The sequence below is a fragment of the Oncorhynchus masou genome, chromosome 24 (assembly GCF_036934945.1).
Source record: "Oncorhynchus masou masou isolate Uvic2021 chromosome 24, UVic_Omas_1.1, whole genome shotgun sequence".
Taxonomy (NCBI): Eukaryota; Metazoa; Chordata; class Actinopteri; order Salmoniformes; family Salmonidae; genus Oncorhynchus; species Oncorhynchus masou.
Genome location: NC_088235.1, coordinates 31,530,270 through 31,557,384, shown reverse-complemented (window position 1 = coordinate 31,557,384; position 27,115 = coordinate 31,530,270). Strand labels below are relative to the sequence as shown.

At 42.0% G+C, this 27,115-nt stretch overlaps 1 protein-coding gene across 1 annotated transcript; it reads right to left on the bottom strand.

Annotated features, from left to right (window-relative positions):
* Positions 1-1,436: 1,436 nt before the first annotated feature.
* LOC135512048 (annexin A4-like) lies at positions 1,437-27,092 on the bottom strand. Its single transcript, XM_064933653.1, has 15 exons — positions 26,987-27,092; positions 20,161-20,482; positions 19,991-20,022; positions 19,516-19,704; positions 19,225-19,312; positions 18,838-18,932; positions 17,217-17,330; positions 16,567-16,657; positions 15,548-15,627; positions 14,336-14,392; positions 10,214-10,307; positions 9,418-9,513; positions 9,135-9,193; positions 3,009-3,131; positions 1,437-2,795 (listed from the first exon to the last, which is right to left on the bottom strand). Exons 2-15 carry the CDS (start codon positions 20,471-20,473, stop codon positions 2,736-2,738), a joined length of 1,491 nt encoding a protein of 496 aa, XP_064789725.1. The 5' UTR covers positions 20,474-20,482; positions 26,987-27,092; the 3' UTR covers positions 1,437-2,735.
* Between the last annotated feature and the right edge of the window lie 23 nt (positions 27,093-27,115).

The window sequence follows — 27,115 nt, the reverse complement described above, 5'->3', positions numbered from 1 at the left end:
GTCCATCGGATACTGGATTCCCGCCGGGTGCAGCGGTCCTGGCAGTATCTGGTGGACTGGGAAGGCTACGGTCCCGAGGAGCGCTCCTGGGTTCCTGCCAAAGACATCCTGGACCCTGACCTCATTCGTCAGTTCAGGGCCCTCCACCCTGAGAGAGCTGGTAGGAACGTCAGGAGCCGTTCCTGGGGGGGGATTCTGTCAGGATTTGGCCAGGGTTGTTCCGGGTTTTGGTCACTAGATGCCCCCATTGTGCTTTTTGACCTTATGTTTTTTCCCTTGTTCCCCATTATTATTTGCACCTGTGCCTCGTTTCCCCTGATTGTATTTAAACCCTTAGTTTCCCTCAGTTCTGTGCTCTGTGTTTGTATGTTAGCACCCAGCCCTAGTGTTCTGTGTATTCTTGTCGATTCCGGTGGATGCTCTTGTGGAATTCTGTTCTTGTTTTTGAGTATCTCTTAAGGCTTTTTTGTGCTATTCCTACCACCTTTTGGATTTACCATTTTTGTATTGAAGGACTTCTCCTTTTTACTTTATTAAATACACCGTCTTAAGTACTGCTGTGTCTGCCTCATCTTCTGGGTTCTGCTGACTATTCGTGGCTCAGTTGGTTAAGTGACTGTTTCTCACTCCGGAGACCCAGGTTCGTAACCGGGTCCTGACACTCTGAAACTCTTCCCCAGGTCGTTGCTGTAAAATAATGTGTTCTCAGTCAACTTACCTGGTAAAATTAGGGTAAATAAGGGAGGGAAGAGAGAAAGATAGGAAAAGAGAGGGGGGGAAGTAATTGGAACATTGCCTTTAAATTTCTCTCATCCTCCATTTCATCCACTTTTAGCAGCCCAGCTAAAGCGCTCTGCTGTGCTAAAACCACTATCTGGTGTGGCAGTGAACTAACGCAAACCAACCTTTTTCTCAAGTCCCAATTGGCACCCTATTCGATGGGCATTGGTCTAAAGTAGCGCACTATAAATGGAATAGGATGCCATTTGAGACATTATTCAAAGTCCCCTCTCAGATAAGAGAGGAAGGCCCATGCAGAGGGTACTTTCATATGAACCTTTTCATTTCCACCTTTGACTGTAGGTAAGGAGAGGTAAATCTTGTCTCTGAAGAGGGATGGACTGTCAGCTTGACTTCGATGTGTCTGCGTAGGTTCATTATCTGGCCACGGTGGAAATGAAACAGGCCTTTGAAATGCAAATGATCATTGTGTTAAACAGCTGTCTAATAGGGAAATTACTATAAGAAGTTATTAAATGTCTCTCAGTAGAGAAATTAGTCATTGCCTGGTCCCAAGTCTTTTGGTGCTCTTTCCATCTTCAATGCTGTCCTTGTCCAGCCTATGAGTGTAAAGGAGTTGGCTTAATAGCACTCAGGCTATGACAATCGATATGAATATGAAGGACAAAAATCAAATTATTGAAACAGAAAATGAGTCAGTCAAAATATTTTAATTAACACGAAGAATGCCGTTATAAGCCTGTGGATGAACATTACAACAATAAAATGATTCTAAACGTTAGTTTGTACATACAAAGGCAGCACTTTTGGGCCATTGTGACAAGTAACAAAAGTGATATTAATATAATAGCTATATACTGAGCCAGTATAGATAATTTTCCAGTTACCATGTCTCAGTGGATCCATTGCCAATTTCACTTGTGTATAAAACCTGCTCTCTACTGGCATAACGTTTTACAACACGTCTACCGGTTATAGATACCTATGTAATGAATAAATGTTTCCCTTTTGGCAAACAGTTGCACAATTACTTACATTCAATTTATGGTAAAAATGGAAATGAAAGATTACATGAGAAACAAATATTGACTTGTGTGGAACTAAATAGCTTTCAAAATAGATGGTATAACATTGAAAGAGTTGCATGCCATGGCGGGTTTTGGGTCTGCAGCATAAAAGGCAACATCGTGTTTATATCTGGGAAACAAGCAATGGAAAATTGCCAACATTAATAAAAGGTGTCACTAACAGAGACAAATTGGGGGGAAAATGTGTAGTGATATTTCATTATTATTGGCTTTCATTCTAAATGTAACAAGGTGTTAATTTGCATAGAATATACTAGTAGTCAGCAATAAAACTCTAGGATACAACATTTTGTATATCTTAAGTATCTAAATCTCATACAATATTTGCACGTGTTTACACAAAGACTAACATTCAGAAATATTAATATATATTTAGTTTTTGGCAGAAAGCTAATCATTTGTAAATTATAGTACTGTATTTTAGTATACAATGATACTATCCTAATAACATGAAATATGATTACACATATCATGATAAAAAAACATTTGAAAATGCAGTGGTGTAAGGTACTTAAAAATACTTTTTCTATTATGGGATCTTCACTTTTAATCAAGTGTGACAATTGGGGACATTTTCCACCACTGTGAAAATGTATCAAGACTACACAATAACTGATTGCATATGCAGCAAAGAAAATAATTATCTTGCATATATCGTTTAGTACATTATGTTGTGTGTGTGTGTTAGTAGTTAGTAATGAAATGTTGCATTGGAGCGTGAGACACAAGTAAGGCTAAAATAACGACATGCATCACAGGTTGATATAGGATCGTGTCTGGTACATTATTATGGACTTGCACACTCATAGAAATAGAACGGCCATAGCACCTCTGAATTGAAATATTCTCATTCTAATTCTATGACTTCACTGTCCTGGTTGATGTGGACGATGTCTTAATTTCCCTCTAATCACTTCCACCACACAGCTTCAGCAGCATCTTCTTGTAGTCACCAGAGGTATCACCCTATCAGATGGTGAGAAAAAAAACAGTATTAAATGCATTATTCTCCATCAGATAAACCAAGAAATGAATATAATTTACTATTATTTTAATTATTTAATTATTATTCATTAATTTCCATAATTTTGGCAGCAATCCAACTCCATAGCATAAAATCAATGGATTGATTCCAATAAAATAATTTTAGCATAGTGATTATTTGTGTAAGGTACATACAGAGATGGCGGTGTACAGTGATTTCCCGTAGGTCTGCTGATACACCTGTCTGATGTCCAGCATGTCCACTTCAGAGCGAGTCACCATGACCCGAATCAGAGTCCTGTCCTTGGTCCCAGCCCCCTGGGAACACATAGTACAGAGTCAATACTAAATATGAATTAAAGGATTTATATCACAAAGAGGGGTTAAGGCATCAGTATGCTTCAGTTCGGCTGGCGCCAAGCCAAACACGGCGAGGCAAACCGAATGAGTGTCCTCAAAAACTTCTTTAAAAGACATTCGCTTGAAAAATGTGAAAAAGGTGAGAATAGTACCGTTTGTCCATTTTGAGACACCGTAGCCAGTATACACTTCAAAATAGTCAGAATTAATCCAAGATGACTCAAGAAATCTGTCAATAATTTTGATATTTCTGCAATTTTATATTTAACTAAGATATTTGGTGCAGTATTTATCAGTGAAAATATGTGCATGAAAACGAGTCGTCTCTCATTAAATTAAATGACAACAAAAACTTTATTGAAGAATCCCTACTGTGCCAATCACCGACAAAGGGGCATAGACTTCAGCTACTGACTTTGGCCACCAACTTCGGCTTGCTTCGAGAAAATAAATGTGCCCGAAGAGTTGAAAACACCCTTACCCTTAAGTCCAAAACTTCACAAAATGTCATCATAATATCAGTATAATATAAGCATGAACGCTTCAGTCAACACAGTATGTGCCACCCCATGAACTAGCCCTAAAACATAACTTGTTGTCTCCATCACCCCTATTACTAGCCTGTTCAACCTCTCGTATCTTCTGATCCCAAAGATTGGAAAGCTGCCGCAGTCATCCCCCTCTTCAAAGGGGGAGACACTCTAGACCCAAACTGTTACAGACCAATATCTATCCTACCCTGCCTTTCTAAAGTCAACGACCATTTCGAATCCCACCCTACCTTCTCCGCTATGCAATCTGGTTTCCGAGCTGGTCATAGGTGCACCTCAGCCACGCTCAAGGTCCTAAACGATATCATAACTGCCATCGATAAAAGATAATATTGTTCAGCCATCTTCATCGACCTGGCCAAAGGCTTTCGATTCGTGTCAATCACTGCATTCTTATAGGCAGACTCAACAGGCTTGGTTTCTCAAATGACGGCCTCGCCTGGTTCACCAACTACTTCTCAATTAGAGTCAGTGTGTCAAATTGGAGGGCTTGTTGTCTGGAGCTCTGGAAGTCTCTATGGGGTGCCACAGGGTTCAATTCTCGGGCCAACTCTTTTCTCTGCATACATCAATGATGTTGCTCTTGCAGCTGGTGATTCTCTGATCCACCTCTACGCAGACGACACCATTCTGTATACTTCTGGCCCTTCTTTGGACACTGTGTTAACAAACCTCCAGACGAGATTCAATGCCATACCACACTCCTACCGTGGCCTCCAACTGCTCTTAAAGGCAAGTAAAACTAAATGCATGCTCTTCAACAGATCGCTGCCCGCAATCGCCCGCCTGTCTAGCATCACTACTCTGGATGGCTTGGACTTAGAATATTTGGACAACTACAAATACCTAGGTGTCTAGTTAGACTGTAAACTCTCCTTCCAGACTCACATTAAGCATCTCCAAAATTAAATCTAGAATTGGCTTCCTATTTCGCAACAAAGCATCCTTCACTCATGCTGCCAAACATAACCTTGTAAAACTATCCTACCGATCGTCGACTTCGGCAATGTAATTTACAAGATAGCCTCCAACACTCTACTCAGCAAATTGGATGTCGACTATCACAGTGCCATCCGTTTTGTCACCAAAGCCCCATATACTACCCACCACTGTGACCTCTATGCTCTTGTTGGCTGGCCCTCGCTTCATATTCGTCGCCAAACCCACTGGCTCCAGGTCATCTATAAGGGTCTTTGCTAGGTAAAGTCCTGCCTTATCTCAGCTCACTGGTCACCATAGCAGCACGCGCTCCAGCAGTTATATTTCACCGGTCATCCCCAAAGCCAACTCCTTCTTTGGCCACCTTTCCTTCCAGTTCTCTGCTGCAAGTGACTGGAACGAATTACAAAAATCACTGAAGCTGGAGTCTTATATCTCCCTCACTAACTTTAAGCATCAGCTGTCAGAGCAGCTTACGGATCATTGCACCTGTACACAGCCCATCTGTAAATAGCCCACCCAACTACCTCATCCCCATATTGTTATTTATTTTTTTGCTCCTTTGCATCCCAGAATCTCTACTTGCACATCTATCACTCCAGTGTTTAACTGATAAATTGTAATTATTTCACCACTATGGCCTATTTATTGCCTTACCTCCCTAATCTTACTACATTTACACACACTGTATATAGATTTTTATATTGTGTTATGGACTGTACATTTGTTTATCCCATGTGTAACTTTGTGACGTTTGTCGCACTGCTTTGCTTTATCTTGGCCAGGTCGCAGTTGTAAATGAGAACTTGTTATCAACTGGCCTACCTAGTTAAATAAAGGTGAAATAAAAAATAAAAATCTTTAAAAATCACTACGCATCTAAATGTGTGTGTGTGTGTGTGTGTGTGTGTGTGTGTGTGTGTGTGTGTGTGTGTGTTAGTGCTTTTTGAGTTTGGTTCGGTTTCGGTTCGATTATTAAAAAATAATCCAGGTTATCTATTTCGGTTTCGATTATTTGGGTTGAATGCTGTAACACACAATACTTTTTTTTAAAGGGTCCCATGATGGTAGTCACTGCCCATTACTACCTATCGCTTCTTAAGCATATTTCTTTTACTAAAATATTTCAGTTGTGTATTTTACATTTGTTTTATTTGACTGCTGCCTATGCAGTCTTACAAAAATCACTATTTTGTAGTTCTTCAAAGTAAATAAGGCATAATTTTATGACTGCTGAATACCAACTATTAAATCACTTAGATCATGTATTTTCAGGTAGAGATACACTACATGAACAAAAGTACGTGGACACCTGCTCATCGAACATCTCATTCCAAAATCATGGGCATTAATATGGAGTTGGTCCCCCCCTTTGCTGCTATAACAGCCTCCACTCTTCTGGGAAGGCTTTCCACTAGATGTTGGAACATTGCTGTGGGGACTTGCTTACATTCAGCCACAAGAGCATTAGTGAGGTCGAGAACTGATGTTGGGCGATTAGGCCTGGCTCGCAATCGGTGTTCCAATTGATCCCAAAGGTGTTTGATGGGGTTGAGGTCAGGGCTCTGTGCAGGCCAGTCAAACTCTTCCATGCCGATCTCAACAAACCATTTCTGTAGGGACCTCACTTTGTGCACAGGGGCATTGTCATGCTGAAACAGGAAAGTCCTTCCACAAACTGTTGCCACAAAGTTGAAAGCACAGAATCGTCTAGAATGTCATTGTATGCTGTAGCGTTAATACACTGCTCAAAAAAATAAAGGGAACACTAAAATAACACATCCTAGATCTGAATGAATGAAATATTCTTATTAAATACTTTTTTCTTTACATAGTTGAATGTGCTGACATCAAAATCACACAAAAATTATCAATGAAAATCAAATTTATCAACCCACAGAGGTCTGGATTTGGAGTCACACTCAAAATTAAAGTGGAAAACCACACTGTGTCCTGTGTGGCTCAGTCGGTAGAGCATGGCGCTTGCAACGCCAAGCGTCGTGGGTTCGTTTCCCACTGGGGCCACCCATATGCAAAAGTAGTGGCCCCAGCCGACTTGTAAGTCGCTTTGGACAAAAGCGTCTGCTAAATGGGATATACTACAGGCTGATCCAACTTTGATATAATGTCCTTAAAACAAGTCAAAATGAGGCTCAGTAGTGTGTGTGGCCTCCACGTGCCTGTATGACCTCCCTACAACGCCTGGGCATGCTCCTGATGAGGTGGCAGATGGTCTCCTGAGGGTTCTCCTCCAAGACCTGGACTAAAGCATACGCCAACTCTTGGACAATCTGTGGTGCAACGTGGCATTGGTGGATGGAGCGAGACATGATGTCCCAGGTGTGCTCAATTGGATTCAGGTCTGGGGAACGGGCGGGCCAGTCCATAGCATCAATGCCTTCCTCTTGCAGGAACTCCAGCCACATGAGGTCTAGCATTGTCTTGCAGTAGGAGGAGCCCAGTGCCAACCGCACTGGTCTCACAAGGGGTCTGAGGATCTCATCTCGGTACCTAATGGCAGTCAGGCTTCCTCTGGCGAGCATATGGAGGGCTGTGCGGCCCCCCAAAGAAATGCCACCCCACACCATGACTGACCCAACGCCAAACCGGTCATGCTGGAGGATGTTGCAGGCAGCAGAACGTTCTCCACGGCGTCTCCAGACTCTGTCACATGTGCTCTGTGTGAACCTGCTTTCATCTGTGAAGAGCACAGGGTGCCAGTGGCGAATTTGCCAATCTTGGTGTTCTCTGGCAAATGCCAAACGTCCTGCACGGTGTTGGGCTGTAAGCACAACCCCCACCTGTGGACGTCGGCCCCTCATACTACCCTCATGGATCTGTTTCCGACCATTTGAGCAGACACATGCACATTTGTGGCCTGCTGGAGGTCATTTTGCAGGGCTCTGGCAGTGCTCCTCCTGCTCCTCCTTGCACAAAAGCGGAGGTAGCGGTCCTGCTGCTGGGTTGTTGTCCTCCAACGGCCTCCTCCATGTCTCCTGATGTACTGGCCTGTCTCCTGGTAGCGCCTCCATGCTCTGGACACTACGCTGACAGACACAGCAAACCTTCTTGCCACAACTCGCATTGATGTGTCATCCTGGATGAGCTGCACTACCTGAGCCACTTGTGTGGTTTGTAGACTCCGTCTCATGCTACCACTAGAGTGAAAGCACCGCCAGCATTCAAAAGTGACCAAAACATCAGCCAGGAAGCATAGAAACTGAGAAGTGGTCTGTGGTCACCACCTGCAGAACCACTCCTTTATTGGGGGTGTCTTGCTAATTGCCTATAATTTCCACCTGTTGTCTATTCCATTTGCACAACAGCATTTGAAATCTATTGTCAATCAGTGTTGCTTCCTAAGTGGACAGTTTGATTTCACAGAAGTGAGATTGACTTGGAGTTGCATTGTGTTATTTAAGTGTTCCCTTTATTTTTTTGAGCAGTGTATTTCCCTTCACTGGATCTAAGGGGCCTAACCCGAACCATGAAAAACAGCCACAGGCCATTATATTCCTCCTCCACCAAACTTTACAGTTTGCACTATGCATTGGGGCAGGTAGCGTTCTCCTGGCATCCGCCAAACCCAGATTCGTCTGTCGGACTGCCAGATGATGAAATGTGATTCAACACTCCAGAGAACCCGTTTCCACTGCTCCAGAGCCCAATGGTGGCGAGCTTTAAACCAGCTGATCCTTGGCATTGCACATTGTGATCTTAGGCTTGTGTGGCTACTCGGCCATGGAAACCCATTTCACAAATCTCCCGACTAACAGTTATTGTGCTGACGTTGCTTCCAGCGGCAGTTTGGAACTCGGTGGTGAGTGTTGCAACCGAGAACAGACGATTTTTACGCGCTGTGTGTTTTAGCACTCAACGGTCCCGTTCTGTGAGCTTGTGTGGCCTACCACTTCGCTGCTGAGCCTTTGTTGCTCCTAGACATTTCCACTTCACAATAACAGCAGTTACAGTTGACTGGGGCAGCTCTAGCAGGACAGACATTTTATGAATTTACTTTTTGGAAAGGTGGCATCCTATGACGGTGCCACGCTGAAAGTGACAGAGCTCTTCAGTAAGTCCATTCTGCTGCCAATTTTTTGTCTATGGAGATTGCATGGCTGCGTGCTCAATTTTATACACCTGACAGCAACGAGTGTGGCTGAAATAGCAGAATCCACTCATTTGAAGGAGCGTTAACAACTCCCCATTACATCGCACAGTTCATGTCGGATCTGATTTATCTCTAGAAAAACAGAAGAAAAAAACTAAATGAAATAGAATTCAATTAACTGAACCCTGTCAATTAGTTGTTGAAAAAATGTTGGTTAATAGCTCAGCACTAGTGTGTGTGTGAAAATATGTCGAAGACACTATAGTGAAAGTGACTACAAACAATGTCTCATGGTGGCTACCCGTAAACACGGTTGAAGAACATTTCCATCAGCGGAGTGAGAAACAATTATTTCCTTACCGCCATGGCCTTGTGAAGCCTCTCTGCAAAGTATTCAGGAGTGTTCCTGATGCATTTCACTGCAACACAACAAGACAAGGCTTTACTTCATAGAGTTGAGACATGACTAACCTTCATACTGGCTTAGTCCCAAGTGGCAACCCATTCCTCCTTTAGAGCCCTATGTAGACACTGTGCATATCAAAACAAAACAGTGTGATCCTGAATCATATGATTTTCAACACTCATTAGTCAACAGGAATTTCAGATCCAAAAAGTGCTAGATGGTTATTTCTGAACTTACCAACAGCCACCATGCCGTCCTCCACGTCTCCAGACATCTCCCTGCAGATGCTCTTCACGATGTCTCTGCCACACATCTGTTGGTACTCATGGAACACTAGCAGAAACAAGAACCATGGTAAGGGTTGTTATAAACATGTCATATGGTTGTTATAGCCATGGGCAGGGTTGTTATGTAGTCAGGGTTGTTATAAACATGTAATATACTAATGAGCCATGGCTGTTATAACCATGGGTAGGGTTGTAATAACAGGTAATACTGTCGTTATAGCCATAGGCAGGGTTGTTAAACATGTAATAAGGTTGTCATACTAATGAACCATTGGCAGAGTTGCTATAACCATGCGCCGGGTTGCTATAATCATGTAATAAAAAACATGTCATTTGCTAGATATTGCTGCATTGTTTCGATGCACCTGCGATAACATCTCCACAACTGTGTACACGACCAATACACTTTGACTAGATTTTTTAAGGTTGTTATAACCATAGGTAGAGTTGTTATAACCATACGCATGGTTGTTAAACATGTAATATGATTTTTATAACCACTTAGTAAAGTTAGAATATACTAATGAGCCATGGGCAGGGTTGTTATAACATTGGAACAACCAGTTAATATACATTAATATATTGAATAAAATATGTTTGTATAAATAGTGTTGAGATAATATACATAGAAAAACAGGATATGAGGAAACAACCTCACTCAACATCTGAAAGGTTACAACCCTGTCGGCCAGAACAGTGACCTGACTTGGTGATATAAACACAGATACTGCAGGATGGGTAGCTACCTGCTCTCAGGTGGGGTTTGCTCCTGGCACACAGTATGGCGTTGAACTGGGACTCATCCGTCCCCACTTTGTTCTCCCCGGCAGCATACAGTTTCTAAACACACAACATAACAGGATCAGTTTCTAACACACAACATAACAGGATCAGTTTCTAACACATAACATGTTCAGTTTCTACACACAACATAACATGATCAGTTTCTAACACACAACATGACAGGATCAGTTTCTAAACACACAACATAACATGATCAGTTTCTAACGCACAACATAACAGGATCAGTTTCTACCACACAACATAACAGGATGAGTTTCTACCACACAACATAACAGGATGAGTTTCTACACACAACATAACAGGATGAGTTTCTACACACAACAGGACCAGTTTCTACCACACAACATAACAGGATGAGTTTCTACCACACAACATAACAGGATGAGTTTCTACACACAACATAACAGGATGAGTTTCTACACACAACAGGACCAGTTTCTACCACACAACATAACAGGATGAGTTTCTACCACACAACATAACAGGATGTGTTTCTACCACACAACATAACAGGATGAGTTTCTACACACAACATAACAGGATGAGTTTCTACACACAACAGGACCAGTTTCTACCACACAACATAACAGGATGAGTTTCTAACACACAACATAACAGGATGAGTTTCTAACACACAACATAACAGGATGAGTTTCTAACACACAACATAACAGGATGAGTTTCTACACACAACATAACAGGATGAGTTTCTACCACACAACATAACAGGATGAGTTTCTACCACACAACATAACAGGATGAGTTTCTACCACACAACATAACAGGATGAGTTTCTACCACACAACATAACAGGATGTGTTTCTACCACACAACATAACAGGATGATTTTCTACCACACAACATAACAGGATGAGTTTCTACACACAACAGGACCAGTTTCTACCACACAACATAACAGGATGAGTTTCTAACACACAACATAACAGGATGAGTTTCTACCACACAACATAACAGGATGAGTTTCTACCACACAACATAACAGGATGAGTTTCTACCACACAACATAACAGGATGAGTTTCTACCACACAACATAACAGGATGAGTTTCTACCACACAACATAACAGGATGAGTTTCTACCACACAACATAACAGGATGAGTTTCTACCACACAACATAACAGGATGAGTTTCTACACACAACATAACAGGATGAGTTTCTACCACACAACATAACAGGATGAGTTTCTACCACACAACATAACAGGATGAGTTTCTACCACACAACATAACAGGATGAGTTTCTACCACACAACATAACAGGATGAGTTTCTACCACACAACATAACAGGATGAGTTTCTACCACACAACAGGACCAGTTTCTACCACACAACATAACAGGATGAGTTTCTACCACACAACATAACAGGATGAGTTTCTACCACACAACATAACAGGATGAGTTTCTACACACAACATAACAGGATGAGTTTCTAACACACAACAGGATCAGTTTCTAACACACAACATAACAGGATGAGTTTCTACCACACAACATAACAGGATGAGTTTCTACCACACAACATAACAGGATGAGTTTCTACACACAACATAACAGGATGAGTTTCTACACACAACAGGACCAGTTTCTACCACACAACATAACAGGATGAGTTTCTACACACAACATAACAGGATGAGTTTCTACCACACAACATAACAGGATGAGTTTCTACACACAACATAACAGGATGAGTTTCTAACACACAACAGGACCAGTTTCTACCACACAACATAACAGGATGAGTTTCTAACACACAACAGGACCAGTTTCTACCACACAACATAACAGGATCAGTTTCTACACACAACATAACATGATCAGCTTCTACACACAACATGTTCAGTTTCTAACACACAACATGTTCAGTTTCTAACACAGAACATAACATTATCAGTTTCTAACACACAACTGCTCTTAAACGCTAGTAAAACTAAATGCATGCTTTTCAACCCATCGCTGCCCGCACCCGCCCGCCGGACCAGCATCACTACTCTGGACAATTCTGATTTAGAATATGTGGACAACTACAAATACCTAGGTGTCTGGATAAATGTAAACTCTCCTTCCAGGCTCACATTAAACATCGCCAATACAAAATTAAATCTAGAATCGGCTTCCTATTTCGCAACAAAGCATCATTCACTCACGCTGCCAAACTTACCCTCGTAAAACTGACTATCCTACCGATCCTCGACTTCGGCGATGTCATTTACAAAATAGCCTCCAACACTCGACTCAGCAAACTGGATGCACTCTATCACAGTGCCATCCGTTTTGTCACCAAAGCCCCATATACCAACCACCATTACGACCTGTATGCTCTCGTCAGCTGGCCCTCGCTGCATATTCGTCGCCAGACCCACTGGCTCCAGGTCATCTATAAGTTGTTGTTAGGTAAAGCCCTGCCTTATCTTGGCTCACTGGTCACGATAACAACACCCACCCGTAGCACGCGCTCCAGCAGGTATATCTCACTGGTCATCCCCCAAGCCAACACCTCTTTGGCAACCTTTCCTTCCAGTTCTCTTGTTACGGATACCAGTATCCTGTGTGTGTATCCTGTGTGTGTGTGTGTGTATCCTGTGTTCTTTTCTCTCCTTCTCCCCTCACAGGTGAAAATCATCACTCCCCAATCAGTCACCAATCAATCATCAATCAGAAGACACACCTCCTGTTTTCCTACCCTATCACAGTTCCTTTCCCTTGGTTTAAAAACCCTGTCAGTTGTTTGCTCTAGAGCTCAATCTCTCTCTGTAAATGCCATGTCTGTAGGTCTCTGTGTTTCACTCTCTCGTTGTGTATTAACCTCTCTTTTTGTTTGAGCCCCTCCATAGCACTTTGTCATCACCTGTGAGTATTGTTATGGTGTTTGTGTTTGATTGCTGGTGGGAAAAGGGGAAACCAAGACAAGTCGCCCATGGGCATACACTACCCGTAGATAGACTTTGTTAAATACACTAGTTAGAACTTGGCGGACCACCCACTGTATTTTTGGTTAGTTAGTTAGCTGTTGTTAAAGTAGGCTAGTCTAGCTTAGGTTTTTTTTGAATACTTATTGTTTCTTTCCTTGGGTCCAGCTCAGCCCCTTTCCCTGCTCCCCCCATTACCGTGTGTTTTCAAATAAACCTTGAGTTTGACGGTAGATCTCAGTTGTCCTGGTTATTTGTTCTCACTTTTACTTTGTCACAATTATAATTTGCATGAGTTATGTTACGGGTCTCATTACCATCCCCCTAGACTGTCGGGCCAAAAGGGATTCGTAACATCTCTGCTGCCAATGACTGGAACGAATTGAGAAAAAAAAAATGGGTGAAGCTGGAGACTTATATTTCCCTCACTAACTTTAAACATCAGCTATCTGAGCAGCTAACCGATCGCTGTACATAGCCCATCTGTAAATAGCCCATCCAATCTACCTACCTCACCCATATTGTTATTATTTACTTTTTTGCACAACAGTATTTCTACTTGCACGTCATCATCTGCACATCTCTCACTCCAGTGTTAATTTGCTAAATTGTAATTACTTCGCTACTATGGCCTATTTATTGCCTTACCACCTCACGCCATTTGCACACACTGTATAAAGACTTTCTTTTTTTTATGTTGTTATTGACTGTATGTTTGTTTATTCCATGTGTAACTCTGTTTGTGTCGCTTTATCTTGGCCAGGTCGCAGTTGTAAATGAGAACTTGTTCTCAGCTGGCCTACCCGGTTAAATAATGGTAAAATGAACAATAAACATGATCAGTTTCTAACGCACAACATGATCAGTATCTAACACAATAACTATCAGTAGAAGAATTAAATGCTTGTCTAACTCTTTGGAATCATATCGGCTGCCAATATTTTTTAAATTAGATTTTTTAAATATGAATATTGACAGATACATGCTTCCTTAAGTAAAGTTTCAGATCAGAAATGAAACAATGTCCAATTTCTTATAAGCCTACTGGGTATATAAGCACTATTGTGACATCACAAAGATCTTAAACTATTTAAATGCTATTATATTAACAGATCAAGAAACAGTGATCACCTGAGCATCCTGTTTGGCCATGTTGATGTCCACTTGTTCCCTCTCGTCTCGATTTCCCTTCAAACAGGAAGCAAAAAAATGGTTTTACTACAAAAGAAATGGATGCATCCCAAATGGCATCTTATTCCCTATATAGTGCACTGCTTTTGACCAGTGCCTGGGAGGCAGACGATATTATTCCATGGGAGGAAAAAAATCTGGAAACCCTTAAACTATGAACAGTGGAATACTCGTAGCTTGGAAGGAATTTGAGGCATGGAAACTCAACTTCTCCTCCACCAATTTCAGTAATTGCTTCCATAAATCTTCCAGGGTATCTTTATGGGCTTGCGTCCTAAATTACACCCTATTCCATTTATAGTGCACCACTTTTGACCAGGCCCATATGGTTCTTGTCAAAAGTAGTGCACTATATAGGGAATAGGTTATAGTTTTGGGATGCATCCATTGCTTCTTGAAAAATCCAGACCCAGCCGCATCAAAAGTTTTGGGCACATATTCGCAGTAGAAAGGGGTTTGTTTACATTGAAATGGATACGATCATTCAACTTGAAATACAGCTCCTGCAAGTTAACAAACAAGTAATCAGATGGTCTACGACATTGCAGATGTCATTGGAGGACTGATTAAGTAGCAAGCCAGCGAAGCAAGGTAAAATATCCCAAATAGAGCTAGGTAAAGCCAGAAGAATAATAACTTGTTGAACATAGCTATAGCCATCAGTCTTGTGTGTTTTCATGGTCATCACTCACACTACTAAGTTTGTCAATGTCCCAACATCAATGTATAGCTATCTGCTACAGGACCTTTTGCTGTGAGCATATGTGTGCACCACTCCAATGTGACGTTTGCTTGTAAACAAAAAATGGCTCTATAATAGGCTCTACTTCCTGACTCCTGACTCAGGAAGAGGCTATAGTAGATGTTTATCTTGAGAGGGAAATAGCAGTTTCATACAAATTTGGTTTCCCCGAGTCTTTTTCGCTTGTTCACTTCATTAAAATAACATTTCAGAAATTGTTAACACAAATTAAAGATATGTCTAATTTGTAGCCATTAGATAGCCAGTTTGAAGTGCAAGAGCACCGACTTTGTTGAGTATTAGGTTGTCATCATGAATCAGCTTTAGCCTTCACTGTCAAAGATGTTACGCAATGATAACGATTAACAACACATCAAAAACCCATCGATAACATATCAATAAAAGGTTACCTGACAGAGTGAGACGAGGAGCCTACGGAAGTGTCCTGAGGTGTCGTTACTGATGGAATCCTCCAGGGTCTTACCATACTCTGAAACAAACAGCATTTCAATACATTGTCTTATACTAACGCCATTTCAGTCAGTTACTCTGAAACAAACAGCATTTCAATACATTGTCTTATACTAACGCCATTTCAGTCAGTTACTCTGAAACAAACAGCATTTCAATACATTGTCTTAAACTAACGCCATTTCAGTCAGTTACTCTGAAACAAACAGCATTTCAATAAATTGTCTTATACTAACCCCATTTCAGTCAGTTACTCTGAAACACACAGGGCAGGTGTCTAGGCTCCTTACTTTTTCCAATCTTTACTAATGCCATGCCACTGGCATACAGATGACTCAACACTATACATGTCAGCTACTACAGTGACTGAAATGACTGCAACACTTAACAAAGAGCTGCAGTTAGTTTCAGAGTGGGTGGCAAAGAAGTTAGTCCTAAATATTTATAAAACTAAAGGCATTGTATTTGGGACAAATTATTCACTAAACCTCAACTAAATCATGTTGAAATTGAGCAAGTTGAGGTGACTAAACTGCTTGGAGTAACCCTGGATTGTAAACTGTCATCAAAACATATTGATACATAAGATGGGGAGAAGTCTATCCATAATAAAGAGCTGCTCTGCCTTTTTAACACTATCAACAAGGCAGGTCCTACAGGTCCTAGTTTTTTTGCACCTGGATTACTGTTCAGTCATGTGGTCAGTTGCCACAAACACAAACACACGATAACATATGCACTATACACACGCGTACACATGGATTTTGTACTGAAGATATGTGGTAGTGGTGGAGTACGTGTGTTGTGAAATCTGTGAATGTATTGTAATATTTTTTAAATTGTATAAACTGCCTTAACTCTGCTGGACCCCAGGAAGAGTAGCTGCTGCCTTGGCATTTTAGCTACTGTTGCCTTGGCAGCAGCTCATGGGGATCCATAATAAATACACAGCTCTTACCATGTTTGTAAATTTGATTGATTTCTCCGATTTCTGCATTGGAGCGAGATGACAGGATCTCAATCAGACATGCTTCATCAGTACCTGCACCCTGAGAACAAACCAGCCAGGGTTAAGTATACAGTAAATACATAAATGCTATGTGTATGAGTTCCAGAAATTATCTAGAAGACAATAATAATTACTGGCCAGGTGCAATAAAGTAATACTTATTCTCTACAGCTACAGTGAATCACCACATAGTTCACCATATAGTTTGTGGTTCAAGACAAGAATAAATCATGGCCCAAGTAATACTTGTTCTCTACAAGCTACAGTAAGTAGCTAAATCTTGTTCACCAGATAGTAAGATGAGTGATTCCTCAGGCCTCAACATACCTGACTTTGTCTGTCTTTAATGGAGCTTTCTGTTTCATACTGAAATGACTCACAAAAGAGGCCTAATATAAAGAGTGGAATAACCTGGGTGGTGTTCAGTAGGCACGAAACAAAAGAAAACGGTCCATAACGGACTGGAATAGGGAGGTAATATCAGAACTTGTCCAATAAGAAGCTTGTTTCTGTTTTGTTTCAAAATGTTATCCTACGTTTTGCTCTAATGAACATGAACCTGGTATAGTCTAAGAGTAAACAAAAGAACCCGTTCAAACCGATATGGCTTCTTTGAGTTCAGATGCATCAAACTTGGCTGGTGTCTGCAACATGGCAATAGCCAGCTTCTCAAAACTCCCAGTCAGCTCAGACTTTAGATCGTGGAATAAATCCTGTGAAATAGAAGATTGTGTAAGAGGTCACTCAACATACAGTAAATCTGTTCCCCAAATGTGCTGCTGCTCCACCCTATTCCCTATATAGCACACTACTTTCAACCAGGGCTCATAGGGGAATAGGGTGCCATTTGAGACTGTGGTGTAAATTAAATATTAATTACATACTATCCTGTTTAATTAGACACAGTGTCTCCCGACCCCTCCTGTCTCAGCCTCCAGTATTTATGCTGCAATAGTTTGTGTCAGGGGGCTAGGGTCAGTCTGTTATATCTGGAGTATTTCTCCTGTCTTATCCAGTGTCCTGTGTGAATGGAAGTTCTCTCTCTCTGTCTCTCTCTCCATGTCTCTCTTTCCGTCTCTCTTTCCGTGTCTCTCTCTCTAGCTCTCCCCCCCCCTCTCTCACTCCCTGTGCCCTAGGACCATGCCTCAGGACTACCTGACCTGATGACTCCTTGCTGTCCCCAGTCCACCTGGTTGTGCTGGTGCTCCTGTTTCAACTGTTCTGCCTGCGGCTATGGAATCCTGACCTGTTGACCGGACGTGCTACCTGTCCCAGACCTGCTGTTTTCAACTCTCTAGAGACAGCAGGAGTGGTAGAGATACTCTTAATGATCGGCTATGAAAAGCCAACTGACATTTACTCCTGAGGTGCTGACCCGTTGCACCGTCTACAACCACTGTGATTATTATTATTTGACCCTGCTGGTCATCTATGAACATCTTGGCAATGTTCTGTTATAATCTCCACCCGGCACAGTCAGAAGAGGACTGGCCACCCCTCATAGCCTGGTTCATCTCTAGGTTTTGGCCTTTCTAGGGAGTTTTTCCTAGCCACCGTGCTTCTACACCTGCATTGCTTGCTGTTTGGGGTTTAAGCTGGGTTTCTGTACAGCACTTTGTGACATCAGCTGATGTAAGGGCTTTATAAATAGATTTGATTGACATACTATGCTGTTTTACTTAAGATAAGTGTCTATTGTTATATGTTACTATTTTTACTGATACAGGCTTGTCGTGTGACTTAGTCATAATTCTTGGCATACAGATAAGAGCCGTTCGGGTGAGACCTCAGTATGTAAAATCCTGTTTTCACAATCTACAGGAACTTAGATGTGTGAAAACAAGAAGGAAGGAACAGACAGTTGATGTTGCCACCATTATCTGAACAGACAAGCTAAATCTGCTTTTACACGCCATGTTCCGTCCCTGTTTCCATCTGCTAAACTGCCACATAGACAAAATAGGTGGTAGTTTTTCTATAAGAGAGAGAACTCTGTTCATTGGACTTTCCTAACGACGCACTGAGTGGTTGTTATTGATTGCTTCATTTTTGCAAATGTTATAATAAAGTTGTTTTGAAGAATACAGTCTCTCTCTCCTTTTGGTTAGCATTACCACTACAGGGCGCAGACATAGATGAACACTACATGGAAGTTAAACTAACAGCATCAATAGCAGACAATAGAAGAAACCATAGTCATTACTCTAGTATAAACCTCACCTTCCCATAAGTGGTTTTGTAGGCTGCAACCATTGGAACCCTCTGCTTGCTGGTACGGCTTCCAAGAAGCTCAATTATAGCGGACTCATCCGTGCCTGTTGAAAATAATCTATTATTAGCATTATTAGCAGTTTAACTGGTAGTAGATGGAATGTGTATCACTAAATAGTGTGCTCTTAATTGTATAATATACTACATATGCATCAAGCCATTGAAGATTTATAGAATATAATAAAATAACTTTTTTTCCACAGAAGAAACTTCAGTTATGCCTCACCTCCTCTCCTGCATCTTTAAATAAAGTGTTATTAGAATTTGACTGAATCTCATCAAATCCTTCAAACATCTATCCATGATAGTGAATGTCTATAATGATGAACTACTGACCAAAGCCCTTCATGGCCTTGCGGAGGACTTCCACATCCCTCAAAGGGTCAGCACCTGGGTGGTCCTTTATCGCACCCCTGTAGCCTCTCTAATGACAAATAGAAACAAGTACTGAAAATGAAGCAAGGAAATACTGAAACAAGGAAATACAGAAACAAGGAAATATAGAAACAAGGAAATACTGAAACAAGGAAATACTTTGTAAAGTATATTAGGAAAAAGCTATGTAAATACAGGTTAATGGTTTCAGTCCGCATGACACAAACTAAAAAAGAAACAAGAGATTCTCACATTGATGGCAGGTGAATGGGGAGTAGCCGGAGCACCACCTCCGTATCCTGGCATGGAGGGGTTGGGTGCCGGGGCTCCTCCAGGGTAGCCAGGCATGGGCTGCTGTCCTGGGGCAGGGCCTCCTGGGTACCCCTGGGGTGGACATGGAGCAGGACCGCCTGGGTATCCCTGGGGCATACCTCCGCCTGGCTGGAATGGAGAAAAGGAGGTGATTAGCTGGTATCACATTACTGGCTCTGGCTATGTCCCAAATCAAATGGCACCCTATTCCCTAAATAGTGCACTACTTTTGACCAGGGCCCATAGGAATGGGGAGCCATTTGGGACATAATGACATGGTAACAGACTCCATACATGTTACAGGGTGTGTAGATCAGGTCGTAAATAGAACCCGCTGATTTAGAGCCGTACAATATGTTGGTAGTTACTTGGTTCTTAGTTAGCTACTTGATTCAAGGTAATAAGTCATATTTACCATTCCACCAACAGGGGCTCCACCCCAACCACCTAGAGAATGAAGAGACAACAAGTGAGTGATGTAGCATGATTTTAATGAACAGGATAATAACTCCAAACCAGAGCAAGCACACTTTTGCACTACCATGAAAACAAAATACTAATGTAATCCCAAAATAATAGCCTTACCTTGTGCTGGAGGAATGGAAGGATAACCTCCGGCCTGCTGGGGAGGGTAGCCCCCTGCCTGGGGGGGGTAGCCGCCGGCCTGGGTTGGGTAGCCGCCGGCCTGGGGTGGGTAGCCACCGGCCTGGGGTGGGTAGCCACCGGACTGGGGTGGGTAGCCACCTGCTTGGGGGGGATATGCACCCGGTTGTGGGGGGTAGCCACCTGCCTGGGGAGGGTAGCCACCTGCCTGGGGAGGGTAGCCACCTGCCTGGGGAGGGTAGCCACCTGCCTGGGGAGGGTAGCCACCGGACGGAGGGTAACCTGGATAACTCATCTTTAGGACCTGAAAGAAAGGAAGCATGAGAAGGTGAGGCACAAGTATTTATAAAAAAATATATACATGTACACAGTTGAACTTTGGACCACCTATACTCCACACTGAGATGCATACAAAGCTCTCCGTCGCCCTCCATTTGGCAAATCTGACCATAATTCTATCCTCCTGATTCCTGCTTACAAGCAAAAATTAAACCAGGAAGCATCACTGACTAGATCAATAAAAAAGTGGTCAGATGACATAGATGCTAAGCTACAGGACTGTTTTGCTATCACAGACTGGAATATGTTCCCAGATTCCTCCAATGGCATTCAGGAGTACACCACATCGGTCATTGGCTTCATCAATAAGTGCATCGATGACATCTTCCCCACAGTGGCTGTACGTACCATAGCCCAACCAGAAACCATGGATTACATGCAGCATCCACACTGAGCTAAAGGCTAGAGCTGCCTCTTTCAAGGAGCGGGACTCTAACCCGGAAGCTTATAAGAAATCCCGCTATGCCCTCCGACGAACCATCAAACAGGCAAAGCATCAATACAGGACTAAGATCGAGTCCTACTACACCGGCTCTGATGCTCGTCGAATGTGTCAGGGCCTGCAACCCATTTCAGACTACAAAGGGAAGCACAGCTGAGAGCTGCCCAGTGACACAAGCCTACTGGACGAGCGAAACAATTTCTATGCTCACTTCGAGGAAAATAACACTGAAACATGCATGAGAGCAACAGCTGTACTGGAAGATTATGTGATCACGCTCTCCGCAGCCGATGTGAGTAAGACCTTTAGACAGGTCAACATTCACAAGGCCGCAGGGCTAGATGGATTACCAGGACATGTACTGCAAGCATGCGCTGACCAACCAGCAACTTTCTTCACTGACATTTTTCAACCTCTCCCTGTCCGAGTCTGTAATACCAACATGTTTTAAGCAGACAACCATAGTGCCTGTGCCCAAGAACACTAAGGTAACCTGCCTAAATGACTACCGACCCGTAGCACTCACGTCTGTAGCCATGAAGTGCTTTGAAAGGCTGGTTATGGCTCACATTTTATATTTCACCATTATTTAACCAGGTAAGCCAGTTGAGAACAAGTTATCATTTACAACTGTGACCTGGCCAAGATAAAGCAAAGCAGTGCGACAAAAACAACAACACAGTTACACATGTGATAAACAAACGTACAGTCAATAACATAATAGAATGTACAGTGTGTGCAAATGTAGTACGATTAGGGAGGTAAGGCAATAAAAGGCCATAGAGGCGAAATAATTACAATTTAGCATTAACACTGGAGTGACAGATGTGCAGATGATGGTGTGCAAGTAGAGATACTGGGTTGCAAAAGAGCAACAAAAAAAATAACAATATGGGGTTGAGGTAGTTGGATGGGCTATTTACAGATGGGTGGGTGTTGCTATGGTGACCAGTGAGCTGAGATAAGGCGGGGCTTTACCTAGCAAAAACGTATAGATGACCTAGGGCCAGTGAGTTTGGCGACAAACATGTATCAACACCATCATCCCAGAAACCCTAGACCCACTCCAATTTGCATACGACCCCTACAGATCCACAGATGAAGCAGTCTTTATTGCACACCACACTGCCCTTTCCCACCTGGACAAAAGGAACACCTATGTGAGAATGATATTTATTGACTACAGCTCAGCGTTCAACACCATAGTGCCCTCAAAGCTCATCAACAAGTTAAGGACCCTGGGACTAAACACCTCTCTCTGCAACTGGTTCCTGGACTTCCTGATGGGCCATCCCCAGGTGGTAAGGGTAGGGAACAACACATCCGCCATGCTGATCCTCAACACAGGGGCCCCTCAGGGGTGCGTGCGGCCCCCTCCTTTACTCCCTGTCCACTCATGACTGCACGGCCAGGCACGACCTCAAACCATCATTAAATTTGCCGATAACACAACAGTGGTAGGCCTGACCACCGACAACAACGAGACAGCCTATAGGGAGGTCAGAGACCTGGCCGTGTGGTGCAAGGACAACAACCTCTCCTTCAACGTGATCAAGATAAAGGAGATTACTGTGGACTACAGGAAAAAGAGGACTGAGCATGGCCACATTCTCATCGTCGGGGCGGCAGTGGAGCAGGTTGAGAGCTTCAAGTTCCTTGGTGTCAACATCACCAACAAACTAACATGGTCCAAGCACACCATGACAGTCGTGAAGCAGACACGACAAAACCTATTCCCCTCAGGAGAATGAAAAGATTTAGCATGGATCCTCAGATCCTCAAAAGGTTTTACAGCTGCACAATCGAGAACTTCCTGACTGGTTGCATGACTGCCTGGTATGGCAACTGCTCGACCTCAGACCGCAAGGCACTACAGAGGGTAGTGCGAATGGCCCAGTACATCACTGGGTCCAAGCTTCCTGCCATCCAGAACCTCTATACCAGGCTGTGTCAGAGGAAGGCCCTGAAAAATGTCAAAGACTCCAGCCACCCTAGTCATAGACTGTTCTCTCTGCTACCACACGGCAAGCGGTACCGGAGCACCATGTCTAGGTCCAAGAGGCATCTAAACAGCTTCTACCCCCCATAAGAGTCCTGAACATCTAGTCATACATGGCTACCAAAACCATTCACATTGCCCCCCCTCCCCCTCCCCACCACTACCACTCTCTGTTGTCATCTATGCATAGTCACCTTAATTTACTCTACCTACATGTACATACTGCCTCAACTAACCGGTACCCCCGCACATTGTACCGGCACCCCCCTGTACATATTGTTATTTTTTCTTTTTACTTCTCCTCTTTAATTACTTGTTACTTTTATCCATATTTTTTTTTAACTGCACTGTCGGTTAGGGGCTCGTAAGTAAGCATTTCATTGCAAGGTCTACACCTGTTGTATTCGGCGCATATGACTAATAAAATTTGATTTATCTTTTTTTGAACTGCCAGTTCTTTTGTTTTCTTCATGGTGTTGGATGACAAAGGGATATTGCATGAGTCTTACCTCATTTTTATACCCTACTGAAACAGAAAGTGATGTAATGCCTCAATATAGTTCCTTAAGACTTAGATAAACTTAAATAAGTGGGATTTAATTACTAGTTTAATGGAAAATGTTATTTACAATAATATTTAAGGGTGCCATTAATTGTGAAACCTTGATTTAGAGGACAATGATTTTTAATAAAATCAATAAATGATTTTAAGTGGGTTCCATTGAAAAAGTACAGTATTTATCAAATAATTATATTGTATATATTTAAAGTATTGCTTGTGCATTGCCAGTCAGGGGTTCCAGTAATGTTGGAGCTCACTGAATATAAAATACATTCAGGTCCAAAATTATTGGGACCTTTGATACAGACGTCCAAACAATACTGAATGAAATAAATAATTGCAATATTGCATGCAAAAACACATGGGAAATTATATTTTATACTAATACAATTTCTCAGAGAAATACATTTTTATCTGTAATCAAAGAGGTAAAAATTATTGGTACCCCTGTTTTCAATTCTAAGGTACCCTCCCCTTGCGAGGATAACAACATTGAGCCTTTTTCTAAAATGTTTAAAGAGATTGGAGAACCATTGGGTCGGATCTTAGGTCATTACATAATCTTGTCAGATCCTTGATATCCTTCATCTGTGCTTATGGACTGCCCTCTTCAATTCAAATCACAGGTTTTCAATGGAGTTCAAGTCTGGAGACTGAGATGGCCATTGCAAAATGGTTGATTTTGTGGTCAGTTACCCATTTCTTTGTGGATTTCGATGTGTGCTTGGGGTTATTGTCTTGCTAGAAGATCCACTTGAGGCCAAGTTTCAGCCTCCTGGCAGAGGCAACCAGGTTTTTGGCTAAAATGTCCTGGTACTTGTTAGAGTTCATGATGCCGTTGACCTTAAGAAGGACCCCAGGACCAGTAGAAGCTAAACAGACCCATAATATCAAAGGTCCACTACAATATGTTACAATGCTATTGCCTGGCACTTGGATTGGAACTGATACTACAGTAAGATGACAAAAACATAGAGCTCTTTGGCCTGGATGCATATACAGAAAAGTACCTCTCACCTACTGTAAAATATGGTGGTGGATCTTTGATGTTACGGTTATTTTTATTGCTTCCACTGGTTCTGGGGCACTTGTTATGGTCAACACATACAGGAACATACATAGGAGGTACCGGGAAGACATTTAAATCTACTTTCACCCCTGGGTAAGTTTCTCAAAACCAAGTGAAATCGCAAAAGTGTCTGGACCCTTCTACAACATACCATTTAAAGCCAAAATACAGATTTGGTTAAAAAAAGAGAAAAGTTAAAGGATGAGTTAAGCATACACAGACATTTCCATGTGACAAGATTTCCAGGCATTGGATTATTACATAAGAGAAAGCTCATTGTTTTGAGCAACTCCTACTTCCCCTTAGAATTGCCAAGTTAAATAAAGGGTAAAAGGGATGAAAAAGTTTGAGTCGTCCTTCCTTTCCAAAACACACTGTAAGGACAATGACATTACGTACCTTACCTAAAGGATCAGAGGAAGCATAATTACTGGGGAAAATAGCTGACCAAATATTCTATTCAAAGAATAAAACTGCTAATTTTATTCAGAGAATAAAGATTTGTAAAGGCATAGTTCACTAAATATACTCAAATTATAATAGAGAAGTAAAAGTTTCACAGGCAAATGGAGACTTGATGTGCCTCGCATAGGCTACATGGAGTAGTTGAGATGAATAATATGACTCCGGGATCAAATGAACAAACAGTAGACACTATTACAGACTCTTGACCAGTTTACCAGTATTCCACTATCATGACTAGATGTGAAGCCGGGGTATACCACAATAAACATAAACTGCCTTGCAGGTTTCTGGTTTCAGGGCCTGTAATCGCAAAGTGGTGCACTAGGTTCAGTTTTGCCTTTTAAATCATAATTAATACAAGGGAGACCTGTACTTACATCAGCACTCCTAATTTGAGACACTCCCTGGACTGGATAACCCCGAAAGAGCAACATAACCAGTGACATATGGAGGGGCGATTGGGTGTTCCCCACCCACCTCTCTGACACGTCACACGTTCCGGTGTTGTGCCGAAATCTCAGTTCGGCTGCATTTCATTTTTTTTATGGCAGTTTGATCGCAGGGGAGTCACTAGTAATGTCTACAGTTTTCAGTTTGGCTATTTGTTTCAAGTGTATTAGTCTAAATAAATCTCTGCCAAAATGCGTCATCTCTCCCATGTCTTATTCGACGAGTAGTTGTTCTGAAATGTTTATTGCTTGCCAACATTTTACTCATTCCTCTATGTTTAATATAACACACATACATTAATTATTAATTTCGGTTGCCTTTTAAGTTGGTTCTATATAAAGTATTTGACTCTGATGTGTGCCACAGAAAGTATTTGACTCTAGACACAAAATTAAGGAATTAGAAGGGGAGAGAATTTCAGCAGGCAAGAAAATAAAATGAAATGAAACGCAACCTAACGTGATCATTGACAGCAACATTGAAGGACACAAATAAAAAATACTTTCTGCTGAGATCAGTGAAATGTAGGCTACACTGACAACGGAGTGAAGAGCAGAAATCTCAACTAGCAAGCAAGTCGCAGCAATGAAGAATTGAGTGTGCGCGTTCACGCGATGGGGAGAGAATTCTGGCAGGGGGCGATTTTCGGCACAACACTGGGATCTCAGTCGTATCTACCCTAAACACGGATTAATCTGAAAAAAAACAGGCCGGGAGGCGGGCCCAGTACAGGCCTAATGCAAAGTTTAAGAATGAAAGTCATTGCTAGAGAACTAGCTTCGAACACACGACTGTGTCTGTTAAGGCTTGATTCTTCGATTTGAACACAACAAAATAACGAAATAAAACCATAAAGCAAATAATTTCATAAAACAACATACTTTCGGCTACAACAGACTAGAATGGTTGCTACGATGTAACCTTCCAGACAATCAGAATAGTCTGTGTTGTCTCATGTTTCAAGTGTTCATTTATCCGCTGAATAATAAATATATGTATGATACACTGAGGTTGTTACATAATATTACAATGTAGCCATCCAATACATATCACATTGTAGCCCAGTAGCCTACGCGTCCCGAGTTGAAGCAAAATGGCAGTTTGAGATTAAACTATAGCCTCTATTGCGTAGGTCTAATTAGAAAACCTGGTCGATCTGCCAAGTAGGTTCATGTAGGAGAGGAAAAATATGGCAAAAAGTGTAGCGATTAAACAAGTGGCAATAACTAAATCCAGGATCGTTAACAAATAAGAGCGTTTTCAAAGGGCGATGATGGGCTGCGTGTTGAAACGAGATGCTGACATGGGAAATGCTTTGCTCTGACAGAAAATTTGCAGAATAGCTAAATAAAGCCAGTCAGAAGATTAAACCTGCCCACAATTCTAGAAGCACATTTCGAGAAATAGTCGAGTTCACTTGGATCGGTAAAAAAGCTAACATTTAAGAATATAACCCTATAAAATCAAAATAACTTGTCTTACTTGGTTTTGACGGCGGGGCCGTTGAAGGGGAGAGATTCAGGAAGTAGTATGGGTGGGTCAGTGTATTTGTTGTGCTTTTTTATTTTTGATCATTATAGACACAGATCTGTGTTTGCAAACATTGCCGCA